Source organism: Nuphar pumila, chromosome 4 (genome assembly GCF_984573655.1).
Source record: "Nuphar pumila chromosome 4, dmNupPumi1.hap1.1, whole genome shotgun sequence".
NCBI lineage: Eukaryota > Viridiplantae > Streptophyta > Magnoliopsida > Nymphaeales > Nymphaeaceae > Nuphar > Nuphar pumila.
Window position 1 is genome coordinate 117,210,041 of NC_143252.1, and position 20,114 is coordinate 117,230,154.

The window sequence follows — 20,114 nt, forward strand, 5'->3', positions numbered from 1 at the left end:
CTTTTAGTTAAACATTAGTTTTTGTTAAAAATGTACTTAAAGAGTAAAAAAATAATTACTATAGATGGCTGCAAAACCACTTGTGCTTAACTTTAAATCATTATGGCCCATGGGTTTCTTGATCCGTCCTCGGCACATGTATTTTCTATACGAATTTAGATTTCACATATGTTTCAATTTTGAGCCCAAATGAGAGAAAACATGATCTTTCAAGTTTTCAAGCAGGAGCACCATAATGGTTTATATTGTTTTTAAAATTCTAGTGTCAATTTCAAATCCATCAAGTTCATTTAACTCAAATAGATTCAATTTAAATGCAATCAAGTTATGTTCAAATAAATTTACATTTAATTTTATTACAAATAATCACTCAAACCATATTTTTTGTTGTTTATAAAAAAATAATAAAATTTTTATTTATTATTTAAAATAGTAAATATAAATCCATCCAAACGGGTCCATGAGATTAATATGGAGAGGTATCTATCTAAAAGATGGATGTTCACCACACTGTTAAGACTGTAAATATGCAATTTGAACCCAGATGTTTGGTTAATTTTATGCAATCTCTTGCATTATAATTTTTCTTCTCTTGAGAATGAATAATTCCAAAGTCTCTCTCTCTCTCTCTCTCTCTCTCTCATACACACACACACGGCTGAAAAGGGAATGCATCATCTTCCTTGATCAGATGGCCCAAAGCAAGAAATATAGTAATTACACATGCAAACTCGCATTATGCAATGTATGATAATTATAGGATGCAGCAACAATTAGAAGAAAGAATGGATCACAATCTCAAATCGGATCAGTGGGCCACTGCAAATAAAAGACTTCTTCTCACATTGGATCAATAGGCCACCACAAATAAGATAATTGGATAGCCTCTTTATACATGGACCTACATGACACAGACACCCAATGTCAGAACAAGCACAGAAAACATTTTGCTGACTTGCCATTGAGTGGCTTACGTCTAGCCAAGCCTGCTTGCCCCATGGACTAGAAATAGTAGAATTAGCTGATGATTAGGTGTTTCCATGAGATCTGATTGAAGACATTGATTGAGCTGATATAGAAGCAGTTGGACTGTTAACTTCCCGCTCCCCGTTGATCGTTTTACTTTTCTCACTCAATCTGAGTACAGCCGCTTCTGAAACCTCAGCAAACCACTCATCATATGGCAGTTCACTGTCAAACCAGAAAAATTAATAGCATCACAATAACTTCGATCCATGTAAATCTGTAAACAGATCTTGTTGTCACAGTAAGGGACAAATGAAATTTCTTCAAACTGAAACAGAGGAGACCAGGTCAAGATTCATACAACTCTTTCAAGGTGCTAAGAATGCTTGGTTTGGCATCCAAATAAGTGATATTCTCGACTGCTATCCAAAGGCTAAAGAATATATAACTAACCAGAGGAAGAGCACAGATGAGTTTTCCCAAGTCAACAGGCTCCAAAATCAAGCCATGAAAGACCAATCAAGTCATCATGCAAGTTACTCCTGCTCCAGTTGAATCATGTACAGAGTTATCAAGTGACAAATTTTATCTGATATCGTGATGTTGGTTCCTTCAAGTATCCAAAACAAAGAATATCTGCATTAACAGTTGATCTATTGTTGGTATGGTTGAAGCACAGCCAAATTGTCACATGGATACTCCATTTTGGCCCCATATCACGTCCCCTTATATATCGTTCATATAGAAAACTCTAAAAAAATTGTCATATCCTGTATCCTTAGCTTCATCCATGTGACATAGCAGCCAAAGTATGGCTTAATATGAGATACTTTCCTCACAGAACATGTGAAACGATTACTAACATGTTATCAAATTGATTATTCAAGCATTAGACCTGGTTATTATATGTTTTCATCACCTAAATCCAACTGTGTTAGTTCTTTGGTGAATGTAGTCCTTATTTCTTATAGAGATTTACCAGACGAGTGAAACTGTTGAAACAGCCAGCTAAAGCCCATAAAATTCATGTAATTCCTGTCAAAACAAATGGACCTTCTAAAAAGGCAATAGAGAAAGTAATAAATCAAGGGCAGAAATGTCTTTAACCTGCTCTTCACCTTTATCCATTACTGGCAACCTATGAGCCTGCTGTAAAATAACACCATATCCAATTGTTCCCATAGGTGAGTTGGAAAAGATATTAGCTTCCTCCCTAAAAAATAGGGACATGCTTATTCTCACCTACAATCAATTGGATAGCGTGAAGATATAGATAAGACAATTTACATATACCATATGTAAATTTAAAAATGTATTATTTTCTGTATTTCCTTTTTTGTCAAAAATAAAAAATGCAGCATTTTCATAATATTGCGAGATTCAGTAACATCATATATATATATGAGAGAGAGAGAGAGATGGGTGCATACCCATCTTGTCTGATGCTAAATCGGACCAACGCGTGCTGCTGATCACAAGCGATCAGAGCCGCACACTTTTTTAACATCCTTATCATGGACTTATAATTTTTGCACAAAATGAACAGTTACAGGTATGAGTATTTACCTGTATGGATCCATTCCCGTTGAAGCAAAGGCACCCATAGCTCTAGATATAATGTCCCTAATAACTTGATGCAAATTTCGAGATAAGTACCGTCCTTGAGATGAAATTTTAATTACAAACTCCATATCCAACAAAAACTGCATGAAAACAGATTTAGCTCATAAGGTAATTATTCAAGGATAGAATAGTCATAACAATCAAATAAAGCTTGTGTCTATACCTGCTTCAGACCAAGAGGGCCCAAAGTCTTTGGCCCATCCTCAACTTCCTCCCAGAAACTCTGGTCTTCAGAAAGCCATAAGATAACAGTCTCTGTGAGCCTCATCAACAGAACAGTGGCGAACCTTTCCCTGCCAACAAACATATCTACAGCTATGCTTGCCATCCTGTTTAGCTTCAGATAAAGTTCCTAAAGAGAAACAAATGATTCATAGGTAAGCATATGAACTAGAACACTCTTCTAGCAGTCCATTTACAATATATGTAGAAAACCGTATCCTGGGCACTTTATCACTATGTACCATTATCATTTTGCTCACATTTCTAATGTGCTTTCCTTTTGCAAAAAATTGCCTTTCACGACTTGCCCACTGAAAAAGGAACCAGCAATTTCCCAGAGTTGACAAAGAGCAACCATAAGCTTATAATTGTCATAAAACATTGTGATGAAACACTTGAAATTAAAAGATGCTTAACCTAGCTATTGTGGAAACTAGATTCTGAAAAATTAATTGTTGCTTCTTTAAAATTTTAAACATACAAAAATCAAATCACCAAAGACAAAATAATAATTGAGTGCAAATATATATAAATTATAATTGGTAGATTTTGCATAAGCTCATGGGAAATTGGACCATTGTTCTAGTGAGCAAAGAAGATAGTGATAATGGCTCAACATTTTCATCTAGTTTGATGTCATGCAGCATTTACCCAAGATAACCAGGGAATAACTTGAGTAATTAAAAATAAATCACAATAACAATTTAAAACTAAAACACTGAATTTCTCAGAAAAATTACAACAATATCCAATGTTTTTCAATATTGTGAAAACCTTTTTTGGTTGAAAAATCCTGTAAGAACATGGGGCATTAGCAGGTGTACTCTAAATTTGGCATAATGTAGAATGTTTTTTCTTCAAAAGATGTTTAATGTGAATGGACCATAACATTGTAGCCCTCTTCCTAATAGATAAACCTAGGGGTGGCAAAACCTGACATGACCTGCCAACCCGCCTCTTAAGCGGGTTCGAGTTTGGCTTAAACTAACCCATTTAATAAACGGGTCGACCCGCCTAACCCGTTTATTAAACGGGTCGGGTTCGTGTTAGGGGTATGCCAACCCGGCTGACCCGTTTAATAAACGGGTTAGGTGGGCAGGTCAACCCGTTTACCCGAACCCGCCCGCCAACCCGTTTACCCGAACCCGCCCGCCAACCCGTTTATTAAACGGGTTGGCGGGTCATGTCGGGTTACCCGTTTAATAAACGGGTCGGGTTCGTGTTTGCCACAGCCGACCCGTTTATTAAACGGGTTGGGTTCGGGTTGAGGTATGCTGACCCGCCAACCCGACCCGATTGCCACCCCTAGATAAACCCCAAAATAGCAGATCCAAATTATAAGGAATCCCATAGAAGCCAGAATTGCTGAATTTGCACCTTGCAAGCTTTTATTTGTTCTAGTATGTGAATAAATCACGAATATGGCCCAAGTATGTTAAAAATATTATTATGGAATGCCATTGCAACAATAAAAAAGAAAAATCAGTGGAAACATAAAAGTACTGCAATTTCATTTGAATCTTCCAAAACAATAGAGATTTGTAGGTCCAACACTGAAGGCTTTTCCCTCAACAATGTGGTCTGAACTCTGAAGCATTAATCTTTCATCTAATAGATCTTAAAGGGTAAAAGTAACCAAGAGGATGTTAAGATAAATCTAAATTTGGGACGTAATGTTATGTATTTAAAGGAATCAAGAGCATCAATTGACGGATTATGCATTATGTTGTTAGGAGATCTTCTGAAGTTCTCATTTGAAATTTACCTGAAAGATTGGAGATGGGAACCAATCAGACTCATCTATGTGTCCATCCATTTTGATATACATTTCAGCACTCAAATGAGTATCACCATCTTCTGTGAAGATAAGATCAAGAGCATGTTGTCTACAGAAACTGTCCCGTAATCTGTCTACAGAACGTTGCAGCCGCTTTTTCCATTCTCTCTGTTCAGGAAAGCGGCTCTGCCTTTCAGAAGCTCTCTTCCTTGTGTCATCCTTAGCATTTGCCTGGTAAGATGGGGCAAGCTTCATCGCAGCACGTGGGAGGAGCTCATCAGCTAATAATGAAGCATTGGCCAATAAAGCTATTTGTTGTGCCTCCGTATCAGCCATTCTAACGATCTTATTCCCAGATCCCTTCACACATTCATCCTCTATTGAGACAGGTAAAGCATTTATTAGCAAATTTACATAGGAGTCAAATACTTGAAGAAGACCTTCCAGCGTTGTATTGCCTAACTGCATGCTGAGTAGTGGTCCCACATCTTCAAAAAAATCCTGTAGGAACATGATAAGACATCAGGAATGTGCAGATGAGAACATGATGACCAATAGTTTCTCCACACAAAACCATCAGCATAATTGAATGACCAGAAAAAGGAAAAACTAAATTTGAAGAGGAACTGGAAAATAATAAATAATCTCACCATGAGAGGAGAAAACACGACTTGTTTCACAAGATCCATGCAGAACATGTGTAAGAGCTAAAGATAGCCTGAGAATTCTTATGACATGTAGCCAACCTCTGTCAGGCCAAATACAATGATGAGGTGTAATAGATTTGACAATACAAATTTTCTAAAATTCAAATTATGTTAGAAATCAGTAGCTCTGCAAGCCAGACTGGACAGAAGAAGAGGTGAAAAGAGGGTAGGACAGTTTTCCTTTTATTTTCACACACACACACACACACACACACACACACACACACACACACACACACACACACACACACACTCTAAATTATAAAATTGAATATGGAAAATTATAAAAGTATTTAAAAAAATCAAATATGTATACAACCACAAATATCTAGTTCTAAACTAAAAGGATAATGAGAAACTAATAATGGCATGAAATATCAAAATAAGAGTATAGAACAGAACGAAAGATCATATGAAGATATTCTAAAAGTTCCATAAAATTGAAACTTTCACATAATGGCCAATTTTATAATTTGAAGAAAGGAAAAAATAAATGAGTCATAGAACAAGAGTCTTACATCAATAATCTAGAATCAAAGTGAATTTGCCTAAAGGTTTCTATAGACCTTTTTCTTATTAAAATTCAAAATTTGCTTATACCAAAGTTAAAGATTATGGCAAAAAAAAAAAAAATATTGACATTCACTTACATGGATTGAAACATAAGAAGTCATCAAATAATTGAGTGAAACTGTCAGTTTAAGTGGAGTTCTGTTTCCCCCTTTCCTCATGTTCTTCTAAGAGCCTTTAGGGCTTCATGATGGAAGCTCATAAATTCAAGTATATTTCCATAGTCCAAATCTAAATTCTTAAAAGCCTTGGATATTTATGTTTTCTTTTCTTTTATATCTTTTAGATGTCTTAAGGTAGTCTACTGTTTAGGTGTAATAAACTAGGAAAAAAAATTAAGCTTGGATTCGGGTTGGATCCGGACCCGGACCCGAAAGGGAGGCACCGCCTCCCGTATCTTTTGAAGACAGCGAGGCAGGGGTTTCAAAGAGAACCCCCGCCCCCTTCTTCCTCTCTCGGTCTCTCTCCCCCTCATCGCCTCTCGCCCTCTCGTCTCCGTTCCTCCCTGTGGCCACCGACGCTGGCGACTCGCCACCACCCTTGTCTCGGCTACTGCAGGCATCGACGGCAGCCGACAGCCTCCGATGCCGACGCTGCCGCCGCCGGCGACTTCCAGGTACGCGCCTCCCCCTCTTTCGTTCGTCTCTCTCTCTCTATCCCTCTTCTCCCCTCGTTTCTCCGTTACGCAGGGAGGGGAGGGTCGAACCACCTCCCTGCTCCTGTTACGACAGATGGGGCAGAGGAGGGGCTCGCTTCCCCTCCTCTCTGTGCCCTCTGTCAAGGCAGGGGAGGGGCCGAGTCCTCCCTGTTAAAACATATGTAATTCATATATATGTATATATTTATATACATATATATTTGTATAATCTAAAATACCCGATAGGGGTATTTTAGTCATTTCACAAGTACCCGATAGGGGTACTTGTTTCTTTTCTTTCTTTTTGTATATTTCTTTTTTTTTATTTTTTATCTTTTATTTTTGGTTTTTTGTCCACCTAATAGGGGCCCCACCATGGAGTCGATGGGGCCCCCAACGGTCACATTTGTGACCGTTGGGGGCTCCCAACGACTCCATGGGAGCCCCTAGGTGGCTCTTCTTTTAAGGCCATATGGCCACTCCTCCCCTCCTCCTTTTGTGTATAAATAGGGGTGAACCCCTCTTGTATTTTTCACTCTTGAGAGTTCTCTCTCTTTCAATAAGAGGCATTTATATTTTTATGTTGTGTTGTCTCTTTTGGGTTTGGGTATTAGCCCTTGTTGTTTGTTCGTTAGTGGATGTTGTAAGTGCTTAGTGCACTCTTTACTTTTCCGCATATTTCATTACACTCCCTGCGTCCTATTACGGCAGAGGAGGGGCTCACCCCCCTCCTCTCTGTTCCTTCTGTCACAGCAGGGGAGGGGCTGAGCCCCCTCCCTGCTCCCTATTAGGCAAAGGAGGGTCTGAGCTCCCCTCCCTGCTCCCTATTAGGCAGAGGAGGGGCTGAGCCCCCTCCCTGCCCTTTTGTTAGGCAGGGGAGGGGCTGAGCTCCCCTCCCTGCTCCCTATTAGGCAGGGGAGGGGCTGAGCCCCCTCCCTGCCCTTTTGTTCGGCAGGGGAGGGGCTGAGCCCCCTCCCTGCTACTTGTTACGGCAGGGGAGGGGGCCGAGCCCCTCCCTGCTCCCTCTTCTTGGGCGTCAGGCAAAGGCTTTGCCCCCTGCTTATTTGCGTGTTCGACCGGCAGGGGCCAAGCCCCTGCCTCTTTGTGTATTCGGTAGGCAGGGGCAAAGCCTCTTGCCTCCTTTATGCTAACGGGTGGGGGGCTTGACCTCCTGTCTCTTTGCTCTTCTGGCAAGCAGGGCGACGCTTCGACCTCCCTCGTTGCCTTCGTAAGGCAGGGGCGCAACCCTGCCTACCCTTGCTTTCGGAGGGCAGGGGAGCAACCCCCTGCCTCCCCGTTGTTTGCTGACAGCAGGAGCTCGTGGCCCTGCCCCTGCTTCTTGCGCTTATAGCAGGTGCGCATGTGCACGATGCCCTTGCCTCTGCTTTCCTGTACGTCAGGACGACGATAATGCCCCTGACTTTCTATTTTGGTATTAGCTTGCTAAGATCGTTACTTTTGCAGCTCGTACGACAGATCTTGCTCGCGCTCCGCGACCCGAGCCGCCAATCACGTACATCCGCGGACGACAGCAAGCTTGCAACTCTTAAAGGTAGGGGAAGATAATTGAATTGAGTTCAATTAACTAAAAAGGACAATTAAATAAATATATATGCATATATATATATATATCATATATATTTATATGAGTACACATTTAACTCAAGGACGCGGTTTCGCGATCCTTGTCCTTTACTTTGCCGTTGCGCATCACGCAAAGGTTCTGCGTTGCACTCCTGCTTACAGTCTTTCCTTTGCCGTCGCGCTTTGCGCTAGGCTCTTGCTTTTGCATATGTGTTGTTACTGCCTTGCTATTGCAGATGACGCTCAGGTTCTCGCTCATTGCATACGCGTTTGAGGCATCCTTGTGGAGGATGCAAGAGACATCTATCTATCCCTCTTGCGACAAGAGTTCAGTCGGGAGCGAGCGGCACATCCTCGTCTGAGAGGGATACCTCGCAAGGATCCTAGCTCTTCGTGTGCGCAGTCCTGCAGAGTCGACTTGAGATTTTAGGGAGCTGCGCAAAAGCATCGAAGACTGCTCCAAATCGAAGCATTCGGAAGGATGTGACTGACTGGTTCTGCTCGCCTTTTTGGCATATCTCGGGTGATCCCGAATTGGGGGTTCGAGCGAACTTCTTAGCGGGTGTTCTGTTGAGAAACCCGTATCCCGTCTATCGAGGCTGGTATCAAGTCATGCGAGACATGTAGATACCCCGATAGCGGATGTGATTCAAGATAATCACATGCATAATGTTGGCACAAGGTACTGCTATTTCAAAAGATAGAGTAAAGTTGATAAACTTTACATATTTGTGAAACACTCCTGTTGAGGCTTCTATTGACGAGCTATACCCCCTTCATCCTAGAGTACTTGTAGTCGTGCACGACACGTCTAATACTGCGATGATCGGATGAGACGGTCGTGCGACCTCGAACAACGCTAAATGAAAAATGTTGTAATCACATAAATGGCCTCACATTCGCCTTCACAGGCAAGATGCTCGAGTGGTTTAAATACCACAACATAGAATGGGTTGTTAGTTAAGCAACCCCTAATGTACCTATTCGCTTCTTTGTGTCTGTCAAGGGAGAGGACATAGCGGTACAAACTCCAATGGACAGGTTGTTAACAACCACCCTATGGGCAACGATCCGGCCTCCCCAGTCATTGGAGTTAGGGGAAAGGGGCTACATTAGTTAGCTCAACACTTCTGCATAAGTTGGATGCGTCCGTGGCACAGCCTCCTTTGGGGAATCCTCTCTCGGCTAAAGCCGTCCCTTTAGAGCGAACTCAACTAGCTATTCGGGTTATTGAAAATACATAGAATAACAAACGCCCGAACTAGTCTCAGTTGGTTCTACGTTTTGCCTGCGCGTACCCGCAAGTTCGTAATTATCGAAACATAAGGTCTGTTCACACTGGTCGTTGAGTCGTGAGATTTGCTTGCACTACTGCTTCGCTTGCACTACGGATTCGCTTGCACTACTAATTCGCTTGCACTACTGCTTCGCTTGCACTACTAATTCGCTTGCTTGCTCGATAGTTCAACATGCTACTCGTTGAGCTGTGCACGCCTGTTAAGGCGTTACTCTAGTTGGTTAAACTGCTTACGCAGTTCTTTGCGGAGTAATAAGAAGTTTCTCATACTAGTTAAATGCTTATAATAATAGCATTATGCCAGTTGCTACATATTAGCATGTGACTTGCTTTATCCCTTGGTCAAACTGTTTGGTGCTTATTGTAGCGTAGCACTTGTTGGCTTGCATCTCTTATGATTGATGTGATTGCATACAACTCGTAATCTACGAACTGGTGGCAACTAGGATTGATGTGGCCGCTTGTCTTATAAGCTGCTTACATATTGTGATATAACTGTTGCCGTATAATTGCTTATGAATGGCTTGCGATGTAATGGTTTATGCCTTATGATTAATTTAATTACGTGTTGATGAACTGAGCCATTTTATGGTAATTATATGTTTTACGAGCATTGTTATGAGTGCTTGTCTTGTTCAGCTGTTTTGTTTGGCTGACGGGTAGAGTTAGTTACCCTTCGCCCATAGAATCAACTGAATTGCCACGTCTGCGCGTTCTCATGTGTCGTTTACACATGCCTTGAGGGCCTATTTGAGGATTGCAATATTCCTTATGGCAATAACACGATGCGTAGGATTATATGCTTCTATGTGAAGTGATACAATGCATATTGCTGATATGCATGCTTGTGCTCATATTGTGGCTACTGACCCCGAGGCGGTCAATGGTTCAGAGCAGTCAATTAATGATGCATGTATCACTGAGTAGGGCGTCTGTCGAGGACCTGATCTCCAAAGGATTATCTGCGAGGGTGTGTATGACCAAGACCAGGTACCCGGCTAGAGTGGTAGATTCTCTGTGAGGATGTACACTGTCCACGAACGGGTAGCCGCAAAGACGGTGAACTCCTGTGAGGAAGTGTATGGTACAAGACCATGTATACCATCTAGGGCGTAATTCCTTATGAGGTTATACATTTCCCAGACCAGGTGATCCGGCGTTGATCTTGTTGTTTGTATTAGTGGCTATCGAACCTGAGAACAGTCATTTGTGTTGATGCACGTATCGCAATGATTTTCATTGGATATGACATTTGTTGGGGACCCGCTTCCCAAAGGGTTCGCTGTGGGGGTATGTATGGTCAAGACCAGGTGACCCTGCTAGAGCGGTAGAATCTCTGTGAGGATGTACACTGTCCACGAACGGGTAACCGCGAAGTCGGTGAACTCCTGTGAGGAAGTGTATAGTCCAAGATCAGGTATACCCTCTAGGGCGGTAATTCCTTGTCCGGTCGTATATCTCTCGGACCGAGCGATCCAACGTGGATCTTGTATTTTTGCTTACCATAAAAAGTTATGGTGAGCTGTGATGATCTCCTGAGATTGTTTGTGTAACACCCCAAAATTTCAAGCTTGCAAACCTTTCGAAAAAAAAGAAGACAAGAGACTAAAAAGGAATCTCTTTATCTCAGAGATGATTTACGAAATCAGCGGAAGACTATACTTTTATTAATTTCAGAAAGGCAAGCTGACAACTTTGAGCGCGTTAGCTAAAAGAACCAAAACGCACAACACATGCTACTTGCGGACACTTGGAAAAGCCACTTTCATTTAAGAAGTTCTCCAAATAGTACAAAATTAGGATCTCCCAAGGAAAATCCGTTACAAAACCCCAAACAACAGGACGCGAGCTAAGAGCAGGAAGAAGAACGTCTTGGAGCCATCTAGCCATCGCGCCATCGCCTGTGGTGTACCTAATCATCACCTGTACCCATAGAATGGGTTAGTTTCACGAAAAACTAGTAGGCGCACAAGAGAGACTACAAGGATCTGAATTATGTAATTTAATTCAGTAAGTTACACAGTTTAAAGCAAATATGCAGTTAAACATGTAAGCAATGCATGCAGATAACCAGTGCAAACGCGTAAGTAGTGCAAGCGAATACGTAGTGCAAGTGAATAAGTAGTGCAACGAATCAGTAGTGCAAGCAAGTCGGTGGTGCAAGCGAGTCAGTAGTGCAACGAATCAGTAGTGCAGCGAATCAGTAGTGCAACGAATCAGTAGTGCAGCGAATCAGTAGTGCAACGAATCTCACGGCCCAGCAACCAAAGTGAACAGACTTTATGTTCCGATATTACTGGCCTGCGGGTACGCGCAGGCAAAACATAGAAACAACTGAGACTAGTTCGGGCGTCTATTATTCTATGTATTTTCAATAACCCGAATAGCTAGTTGAGTTCGCTCCAAAGGGGACGGCTTTAGCCGAGAGAGGATTCCCCAGAGGCTGAAAAGCAGTGCCACGGATGCATCCAACTTCTGCAGAAGTGTTAAGCTAACTATTGTAGCCCCTTTCCCCTAACTCCAATGACTGGGGAGGCCGGATCTTTGCCCGTGGGGTGGTTGTTAACAACCTGTCCATTGGAGTTTTTTGTACCGATCTGTCCTCTCCCTTGACAGACAACCAGAAGCGAACGGGTGCGTTAGGGGTTGCTTAACTAACGACCCATTCTATGCTGTGGTCTTTAAACCACTCGAGCATCTTGCCTGTGAAGGCGAATGTGAGGCCATTTATGTGATTACAACAATTTGCATTTAGCGTTGTTCGAGGTCGCACGACCGTCTCATCCGATCATCGCAGTACTAGACGTGTCGTGCACGACTATAAGTACTCTACGATAAAGGGGGTATAGCTCCTCAATAGAAGCCTCAACAGGAGTGTTTCACAAAGATGTAAAGTTTATCAACTTTACTCTATCTTTTGAAACAGCAGTACCTTGTGCCAACATGATGCATGTGATTATCTCGAATCACATCCGCTATCGGGGTATCTACATGTCTCGCATGACTCGATACCGGCCTCGATAGACGAGATACGGGTTTCTCAACAGAACACCCGCTAAGAAGTTCGCTCGCTCCCGACTAAACTCTTGTCGCAAGAGGGAGAGTGGTAAATGCTCCTTGCATCCTCCACGAGGATGCCCTTAAGGCATCCGCAAAGAGCAAGAACCTGCACGTCATCTGCAACAGCCAGGCAATACCAACACGTATGCAAAAGCAAGAGGCTAGGCGCAGAGCGCGACGGCAAGGTAAAGGGCAAGGATTTGCGAAACCGCATCCTTGAGTGAAGTGGATACTCGTATAAATATATACATATATATATATATATATATATATATATATATATATATTCAATGGTCGCTTTTAGTTCAATTGAACTTAATTCAAATATCCAAGTCTTCCGTGCAATTTTCCCCTACCTTGGAGGGTTACGAGCTTGCTGACGTCTGCGAACGTACACGATTGACGGCTCGGGTCGCGGAGCGCGAGTGGGATCCGTCGTAGCTGCAAATATGCGATATTAACAAGCAAACTCTGACAAAAGCAAAAGCAAGGCAAAGACTCGACTTTTCCGATACATAGGGTTGGGGCCAACCGTCCCAATTGACTCGAAAAGAAGATGGGGCAGGATCAAAAGACTCTAGCTGCCAAAAGAGGGGTGTAGTCAAATGCGAACAGATGACTCACGCTACTAGGAATTCCTCGTTGGAGACCAACAATTGTAATGATCTGTCCCCATCACGATATAGCTTCCAAAGATTCCCCGGGCTTGTCGGCCAAGGGTATCGGCTTGCGCACAAAGGGCAGGGGGCCATCGGCCCCTGCTGGCAACAAAAAGGCAGGGGCCATCGGCCCCTGCTGGCATAACAAAAGGCAAGGGCCATCGGCCCCTGCTGGCATAATAAAAAGGCAGGGGCCGATGGCCCCTGCTGACAAACTAAAAAGGCAGGGGCCATGGGCCCCTGCTGGCACAAACAAAAGGCAGGGGCCGATGGCCCCTGCTGGCATAACAAAAGGCAAGGGCCATCGGCCCCTGCTGGCATAATAAAAAGGCAGGGGCCGATGGCCCCTGCTGGCATAATAAAAAGGCAGGGGCCGATGGCCCCTGCTGGTACAATAAAAAGGGGCAAGGAGGAGGGGCTCGGCCCCTCCCCTGCCGTAACAAAAAAAACAGGGAGGAGGGGCTCGGCCCCTCCCCTACCGAAACGGAGAGCAGGGAGGGGTGTCGTGCCCCTCCCCTGCTAAAAGGGGGCAAAGGGAGGGGGTTTGACCCCTCCCGTGGCCACACAGAGAAATGAGGGAGAGAGAGAGAAGAGACGGAGAGGGAAAAAAGGGAGAAAGAAGAAGCGATGGCGTACCAGGGGGTTTTCGGAGGAACTCGCCGAAGAGGAGCTCGCCGGAAGGAAAAGGGGGGGGGTCGCCGATGTCGGTGGCGGCGGCTGTCGGGGGTCGCCGGCGTCGGTGACCGTGGACGAGCGAGAGAGGGAAACGGAGAGACAGAGAGCGAGTGGCTGTGAGGGGGGTTTCGTAACCCTCCTCCCGCCTGCCTCGCTGTCTTTTAATGACAGCGAGGGGCGGTGGCCCGGGTCGGATCCGGCCCAAACCAATTTTTTTTTTTTTTTTTTTGATATTACATCCTACCCTCCTTAAAATAATTTCGTCCGCGAAATTTCTATAGCATAAATTGGTCAAAATACAAGTCGGGGTATTTATCCCTGATATCCGACTCAAGCTCCCATGTACATTCACTAATTCCATGGTGTTGCCAACGTACTTTTACAAGAGAAATCGTCTTCGATCTGAGCACTTGGTCTCGACGATCAACGATTGCTACTGGTCTTTCCTCGAACGTCAAGTCCTTATGGATATCCACATCATCATAATGAATGATGTGCGATGGGTCGTGAACATATCTTCTCAGCATGGATACGTGAAAGACGTTGTGAATCTGAGCGTACTGAGGAGGCAGCGCAACGCGGTAAGCCGCCTCGCCGATCCGATCCAGGATCTCAAAAGGTCCGACGAATCGCGGACTCAGCTTTCCCTTTTTCCCGAACCGGAAGACGCTCTTGGTAGGAGATACCTTAACAAAAACCATATCTCCTGTTGAGAACACGAGCTCTCTACGTCGACGATCGGCGTAACACTTCTGCCGACTTTGCGCGGTACGCAGACGTTCCCTGATCATCTGCACTTGCTGAGTATAGTGCTGTAGCACTATAGGTGAATCTAGCATCCGTTCACCAACCTCATCCCAGTAAACGGGTGATCGACAAGGCTTCCCGTACAAGGCTTCGTAAGGGGCCATACCGATACTGGCATGGTAACTATTATTGTACGCGAATTCTGCCAACCCAGTATGAGAGTCCCATTCTCCCCTCCAGTCCAACATGCACGCTCGCAGCATGTCTTCCAAAGTCTGAATCGTGCGTTCAGATTGTCCATCAGTCTGAGGGTGGAAGGCAGTGCTGAATTTTAGCTTTGTGCCCAAGGCCAACTGCAGCTGCCCCCAAAACCTGGAGGTGAACCTCGGGTCACGATCGGAGATGATTGACACAGGAACACCGTGCAATCTCACAATCTCCCTGACATAGAGGTCTGCCAAGCTATCCAGTGACTGACTGAGCCGTATAGGGAGGAAATGCGCCGATTTAGTGAGTCGATCCACGATCACCCAAATCGCATCGTGTTTCCTCCGCGTCCTCGGCAAACCGACGATGAAGTCCATCGTGATGTCCTCCCACTTCCATTGTGGAATCTCCATTTGCTGCACCACTCCGCCTGGTCGTTGGTGCTCGATCTTAACCTGTTGGCAAGTCAAGCACTTCAAAACGTACTCGGCTACGTCCCGCTTCATTCCGTTCCACCAATATCTGCGCTGCAAATCTTTGAACATCTTTGTGCCGCCCGGGTGGATCGTGTACTTGGACTTGTGGGCCTCAGTGAGAATCTCATCTCTCAAAAAAGGATCTTCTGGCACCCAGAGACGATCCTTACGCCATACACCTCCTTCCTCACTCAGTCGGAAGGGGGTATCGGCCCGCTGCGCTAGAGCCTTCAGCTTATCATACTGCGCATCGATCTTCTGACTGACAAAGATCTTTGACAATAGCTCAGGCTGAGCTACCATGCTGGAAAGACTGATCGAAACTGGAGTGACCACAAACGGTTCCCACGATATCAGATCCTCGACCAGCTTCCACCCCGCAAACAACAAATTTACGGAAACGCTGGGAGACTTGCGGCTCAGAGCGTCGGCCACAACGTTCGCTTTTCCTGGGTGGTAGGACAAGGTAAAGTCGTAATCCTTGAGGAATTCCAGCCAACGTCGCTGCCTCATATTCAGCTCCTTCTGCGAGAACAAAAATTTTAGGCTCTTATGATCTGTAAAAGCCTCGAACCGCTCCCCATACAAATAGTGCCGCCATATCTTCAATGCGAAGACTACCGCTGCTAACTCCAAATCATGAGTCGGGTAATTCTTCTCATGTATTTTAAGTTGGCGCGATGCATAGGCGATCACTCTATCGTTCTGCATTAAGACGCAACCCAAACCTGTCCCGGAAGCGTCTGTGTAAATCACGAAGCCGCCTTGACCCGAAGGTAAGGCCAAAATGAGAGCAGTCGTAAGACGTTCCTTTAACCTCTGAAAACTGCTCTCACACATGTCGTCCCACACGAACCTAGTTTCTTTCTTCAGGAGCTGCGTCAAGGGTAGAGAGATCTTAGAAAAGTCCTGGATAAATCTTCGGTAATACCCAGCTAATCCAAGAAAACTCCGAATGTCACGAACATTCCTCGGTTGCTGCCAACTGAGTACAGCCTCAACTTTCGCTGGATCCACGGACACACCTTCCTTGGAGATGACATGTCCCAAAAACATGATCTCCTCGAGCCAAAACTCGCACTTAGAGTACTTAGCGAACAACCGCTCCTTTCGCAAGGTTTCGAGAATAACTCTCAAGTGCTCACGATGTTGCTCCCAGCTATCTGAATACACCAAGATGTCGTCGATGAACACGATCACGAAGGTGTCCAAAAAGGGTTTGAACACCCTATTCATGAGATCCATGAACGCTGCAGGAGCGTTAGTGAGTCCAAAGGGCATAACCGTAAATTCGTAATGCCCATACCTGGTCCGGAAGGCCGTCTTGGAGATATCATCTCCCTTAATTCTGAGTTGATGGTACCCAGATCTAAGGTCGATCTTTGAGAAGATCCTGGCCCTCTGCAACTGATCGAACAGATCCTCGATGCGCGGCAACAGGTACTTATTCTTTATTGTCGCCTGGTTAAGCATCCGATAATCGATGCACAACCGCAATGATCCGTCCTTCTTTTTCACGAACAAGACGGGAGCTCCCCAGGGCGAGACACTGGGGCGAATGAATCCCTGATCCATCAACTCCTGCAACTGCTTCTTGAGCTCTGCGAGCTCGGCTGGCGCCATCCGATATGGAGCCTTAGAAATTGGCGCAGTACCCGGCAGCAACTCGATGCTGAACTGCACCTCGCGAGGTGGAGGAAGGCCTGGCAGTTCCTCCGGGAAGACGTCTGGGAAATCTCGAACAATCTCCAAGTCTCCCATCGGGACTTGCGTCGGCCCGGACTGGATGACACTGACCAAAAAGGCAGTGCATCCCTTCCTCAGGTAGCTCTGCGCCTTCAACGACGAAATCAACTTGCTCGCCCGAACGGGTTTCAGGATCTTGAATTCCATCTTGGGCATTCCTGGTGGAGATAAAACAATCCTACTATCTCGGCAGAAAATCTTGGCATGATACTTGTGCAGCCAATCCATGCCTAGGATGACGTCAAATTCTGTCATCACTAGCAGGATAGCACAAGCCGGTAAATGCCGATCTGCTAAGACTACGTCCAACTCTGGTACGTAGGCCGCACAAATGGTATTTTTCCCAATCGGGTTATACACTTCAAGAGTATTATGCAAGGGTTTTACAGGTATGTGCAAACACTCGGCAAAATTTACCGAAATAAAAGAGTGTGTGGCACCACAATCAAAAAGCACAAAGGCCGCTTGGTTAGCGACAAAAAGGGTACCTTGCACTAGGTCGCCCTTGGTCAACTGCTCAGCCTTGGCTGAGTAGACACGTCCCGGCGCCCTCTTTTGACCGCTCGTCTGTGGTGGTGGCGACTGATACTGCTGTTGCGGCAGTGGCGGCCGAGGGAGCAAAGGTGCTCCGCTGGTCTGCCTGGAATCATCAGCCGCCTTTTTGCGGCAATCACGGACGTAGTGGCCCATCTTGCCACAATACAGGCATCCGCCTGTGTCGAGCGGGCACGCCTGCCCAAAGTGAGATCGCTGGCATCTGGGGCATACACTGCCAGCCTGCTGCCTGGCTGGAGGATTGCCCCGTGGCCGTTGACGCTTCGAAGGAGGATATCGTTTCCTTCCTCCTTCGCTCTTTACAGGAAGGAACGGTCGTTTGCCTGAGTCGCCGGAAGGTGTCTTCGGCTCACCACCCGTAGCGGGTGGCCTCCTGCCCTGAGCACTCTTAGTGCGCTCCCATGCTTCACTCAGAACGGTAGCGGCAGCAACTGCCGCAGAGAAGGTCGAGGGCATGCTCGTTAGGACCCGATGCATGAGTCCCTCCTTCAGCCCCCGAACAAACTTTCCTGCTCGCTCGCGATCATCCGCGAACAGGTTAGGGCAGTAGGGTTTCAAACTCTGGAATTTGGCGATGTAATCCGTCAAACTCGAATTGCCCTGGCAGAGCTCCAAGAACTCCACCTTCTTCTTCTCCCTTGCGTGAGGTGGGAAGTAGTTCTCCAAGAAAGCCTTCCTGAAAGCTTCCCAAGGAATGGGCGAAATTCCCAAAAACTGCACACCCCGCGCCATGTCCCACCAACTGCGGGCATTCCCCTTCAGCCTGAAGGTCCCGAAAAGCGTCTTCTTGTCATCGGGTACTGACAAGACCTCGTACACTCGTTCTACCTCCTTCACCCAGTTATCAGCCATATCTGGGTCGGGCTTGCCGTCGAAGGTCGGGGGGTCAAGCTTCAGAAATTTCTCATACGTCACTGCGGTATGCGGGATCGGCTCAGGAACGGGCGCTGGTTCCCTTTGGGAACGAATTTGGTCTCGCATAGCCGCTGCCAGGGAACCCAGGGAATCCATCACGAATCCCCGCTGATCTGACCATTCGTCAGCAGACCCTTCGTTCGAGTTCCTTGCCATCCTTGGAGTAAACAAGGAATACCCATAATTAGAAATTTTAGGAAACTCAAAACAAGCAAAAACATAAGTACTATTCATGTTTAACATGAGTAGTTTATGAAACCCCAACAATGCTGGTATACACACAAAACACGTCAAGCCACTTAACTTAACAATGCCTTGAGCACCTACTAAGCAAGAGGAAAAGTATACTCACAGTGCGATGCGGATGCCCAATGGTCAAGAATCCTTGCTTCCCTTAGCTCTGATACCAAGTTGTAACACCCCAAAATTTCAAGCTTGCAAACCTTTCGAAAAAAAAGAAGACAAGAGACTAAAAAGGAATCTCTTTATCTCAGAGATGATTTACGAAATCAGCGGAAGACTATACTTTTATTAATTTCAGAAAGGCAAGCTGACAACTTTGAGCGCGTTAGCTAAAAGAACCAAAACGCACAACACATGCTACTTGCGGACACTTGGAAAAGCCACTTTCATTTAAGAAGTTCTCCAAATAGTACAAAATTAGGATCTCCCAAGGAAAATCCGTTACAAAACCCCAAACAACAGGACGCGAGCTAAGAGCAGGAAGAAGAACGTCTTGGAGCCATCTAGCCATCGCGCCATCGCCTGTGGTGTACCTAATCATCACCTGTACCCATAGAATGGGTTAGTTTCACGAAAAACTAGTAGGCGCACAAGAGAGACTACAAGGATCTGAATTATGTAATTTAATTCAGTAAGTTACACAGTTTAAAGCAAATATGCAGTTAAACATGTAAGCAATGCATGCAGATAACCAGTGCAAACGCGTAAGTAGTGCAAGCGAATACGTAGTGCAAGTGAATAAGTAGTGCAACGAATCAGTAGTGCAAGCAAGTCGGTGGTGCAAGCGAGTCAGTAGTGCAACGAATCAGTAGTGCAGCGAATCAGTAGTGCAACGAATCAGTAGTGCAGCGAATCAGTAGTGCAACGAATCTCACGGCCCAGCAACCAAAGTGAACAGACTTTATGTTCCGATATTACTGGCCTGCGGGTACGCGCAGGCAAAACATAGAAACAACTGAGACTAGTTCGGGCGTCTATTATTCTATGTATTTTCAATAACCCGAATAGCTAGTTGAGTCCGCTCCAAAGGGGACGGCTTTAGCCGAGAGAGGATTCCCCAGAGGCTGAAAAGCAGTGCCACGGATGCATCCAACTTCTGCAGAAGTGTTAAGCTAACTATTGTAGCCCCTTTCCCCTAACTCCAATGACTGGGGAGGCCGGATCTTTGCCCGTGGGGTGGTTGTTAACAACCTGTCCATTGGAGTTTTTGTACCGATCTGTCCTCTCCCTTGACAGACAACCAGAAGCGAACGGGTGCGTTAGGGGTTGCTTAACTAACGACCCATTCTATGCTGTGGTCTTTAAACCACTCGAGCATCTTGCCTGTGAAGGCGAATGTGAGGCCATTTATGTGATTACAACAATTTGCATTTAGCGTTGTTCGAGGTCGCACGACCGTCTCATCCGATCATCGCAGTACTAGACGTGTCGTGCACGACTATAAGTAC

At 45.3% G+C, this 20,114-nt stretch overlaps 1 protein-coding gene across 1 annotated transcript in view; it reads right to left on the bottom strand.

Annotated features, from left to right (window-relative positions):
• Positions 1–714: 714 nt before the first annotated feature.
• The window catches only part of LOC149840768 (exocyst complex component EXO84B-like), a 38,571-nt gene continuing 19,171 nt past the window's right edge, over positions 715–20,114 (bottom strand). Inside the window, exons 4-7 of the mRNA XM_090003309.1 lie at positions 4,577–5,089; positions 2,753–2,941; positions 2,533–2,669; positions 715–1,191 (exon numbers count right to left, since the gene is read on the bottom strand). Coding sequence (XP_089859435.1) covers positions 1,029–1,191; positions 2,533–2,669; positions 2,753–2,941; positions 4,577–5,089 — 1,002 coding nt within the window. The 3' untranslated portion in view covers positions 715–1,028. The remainder of the gene's footprint in view (positions 1,192–2,532; positions 2,670–2,752; positions 2,942–4,576; positions 5,090–20,114) is intronic.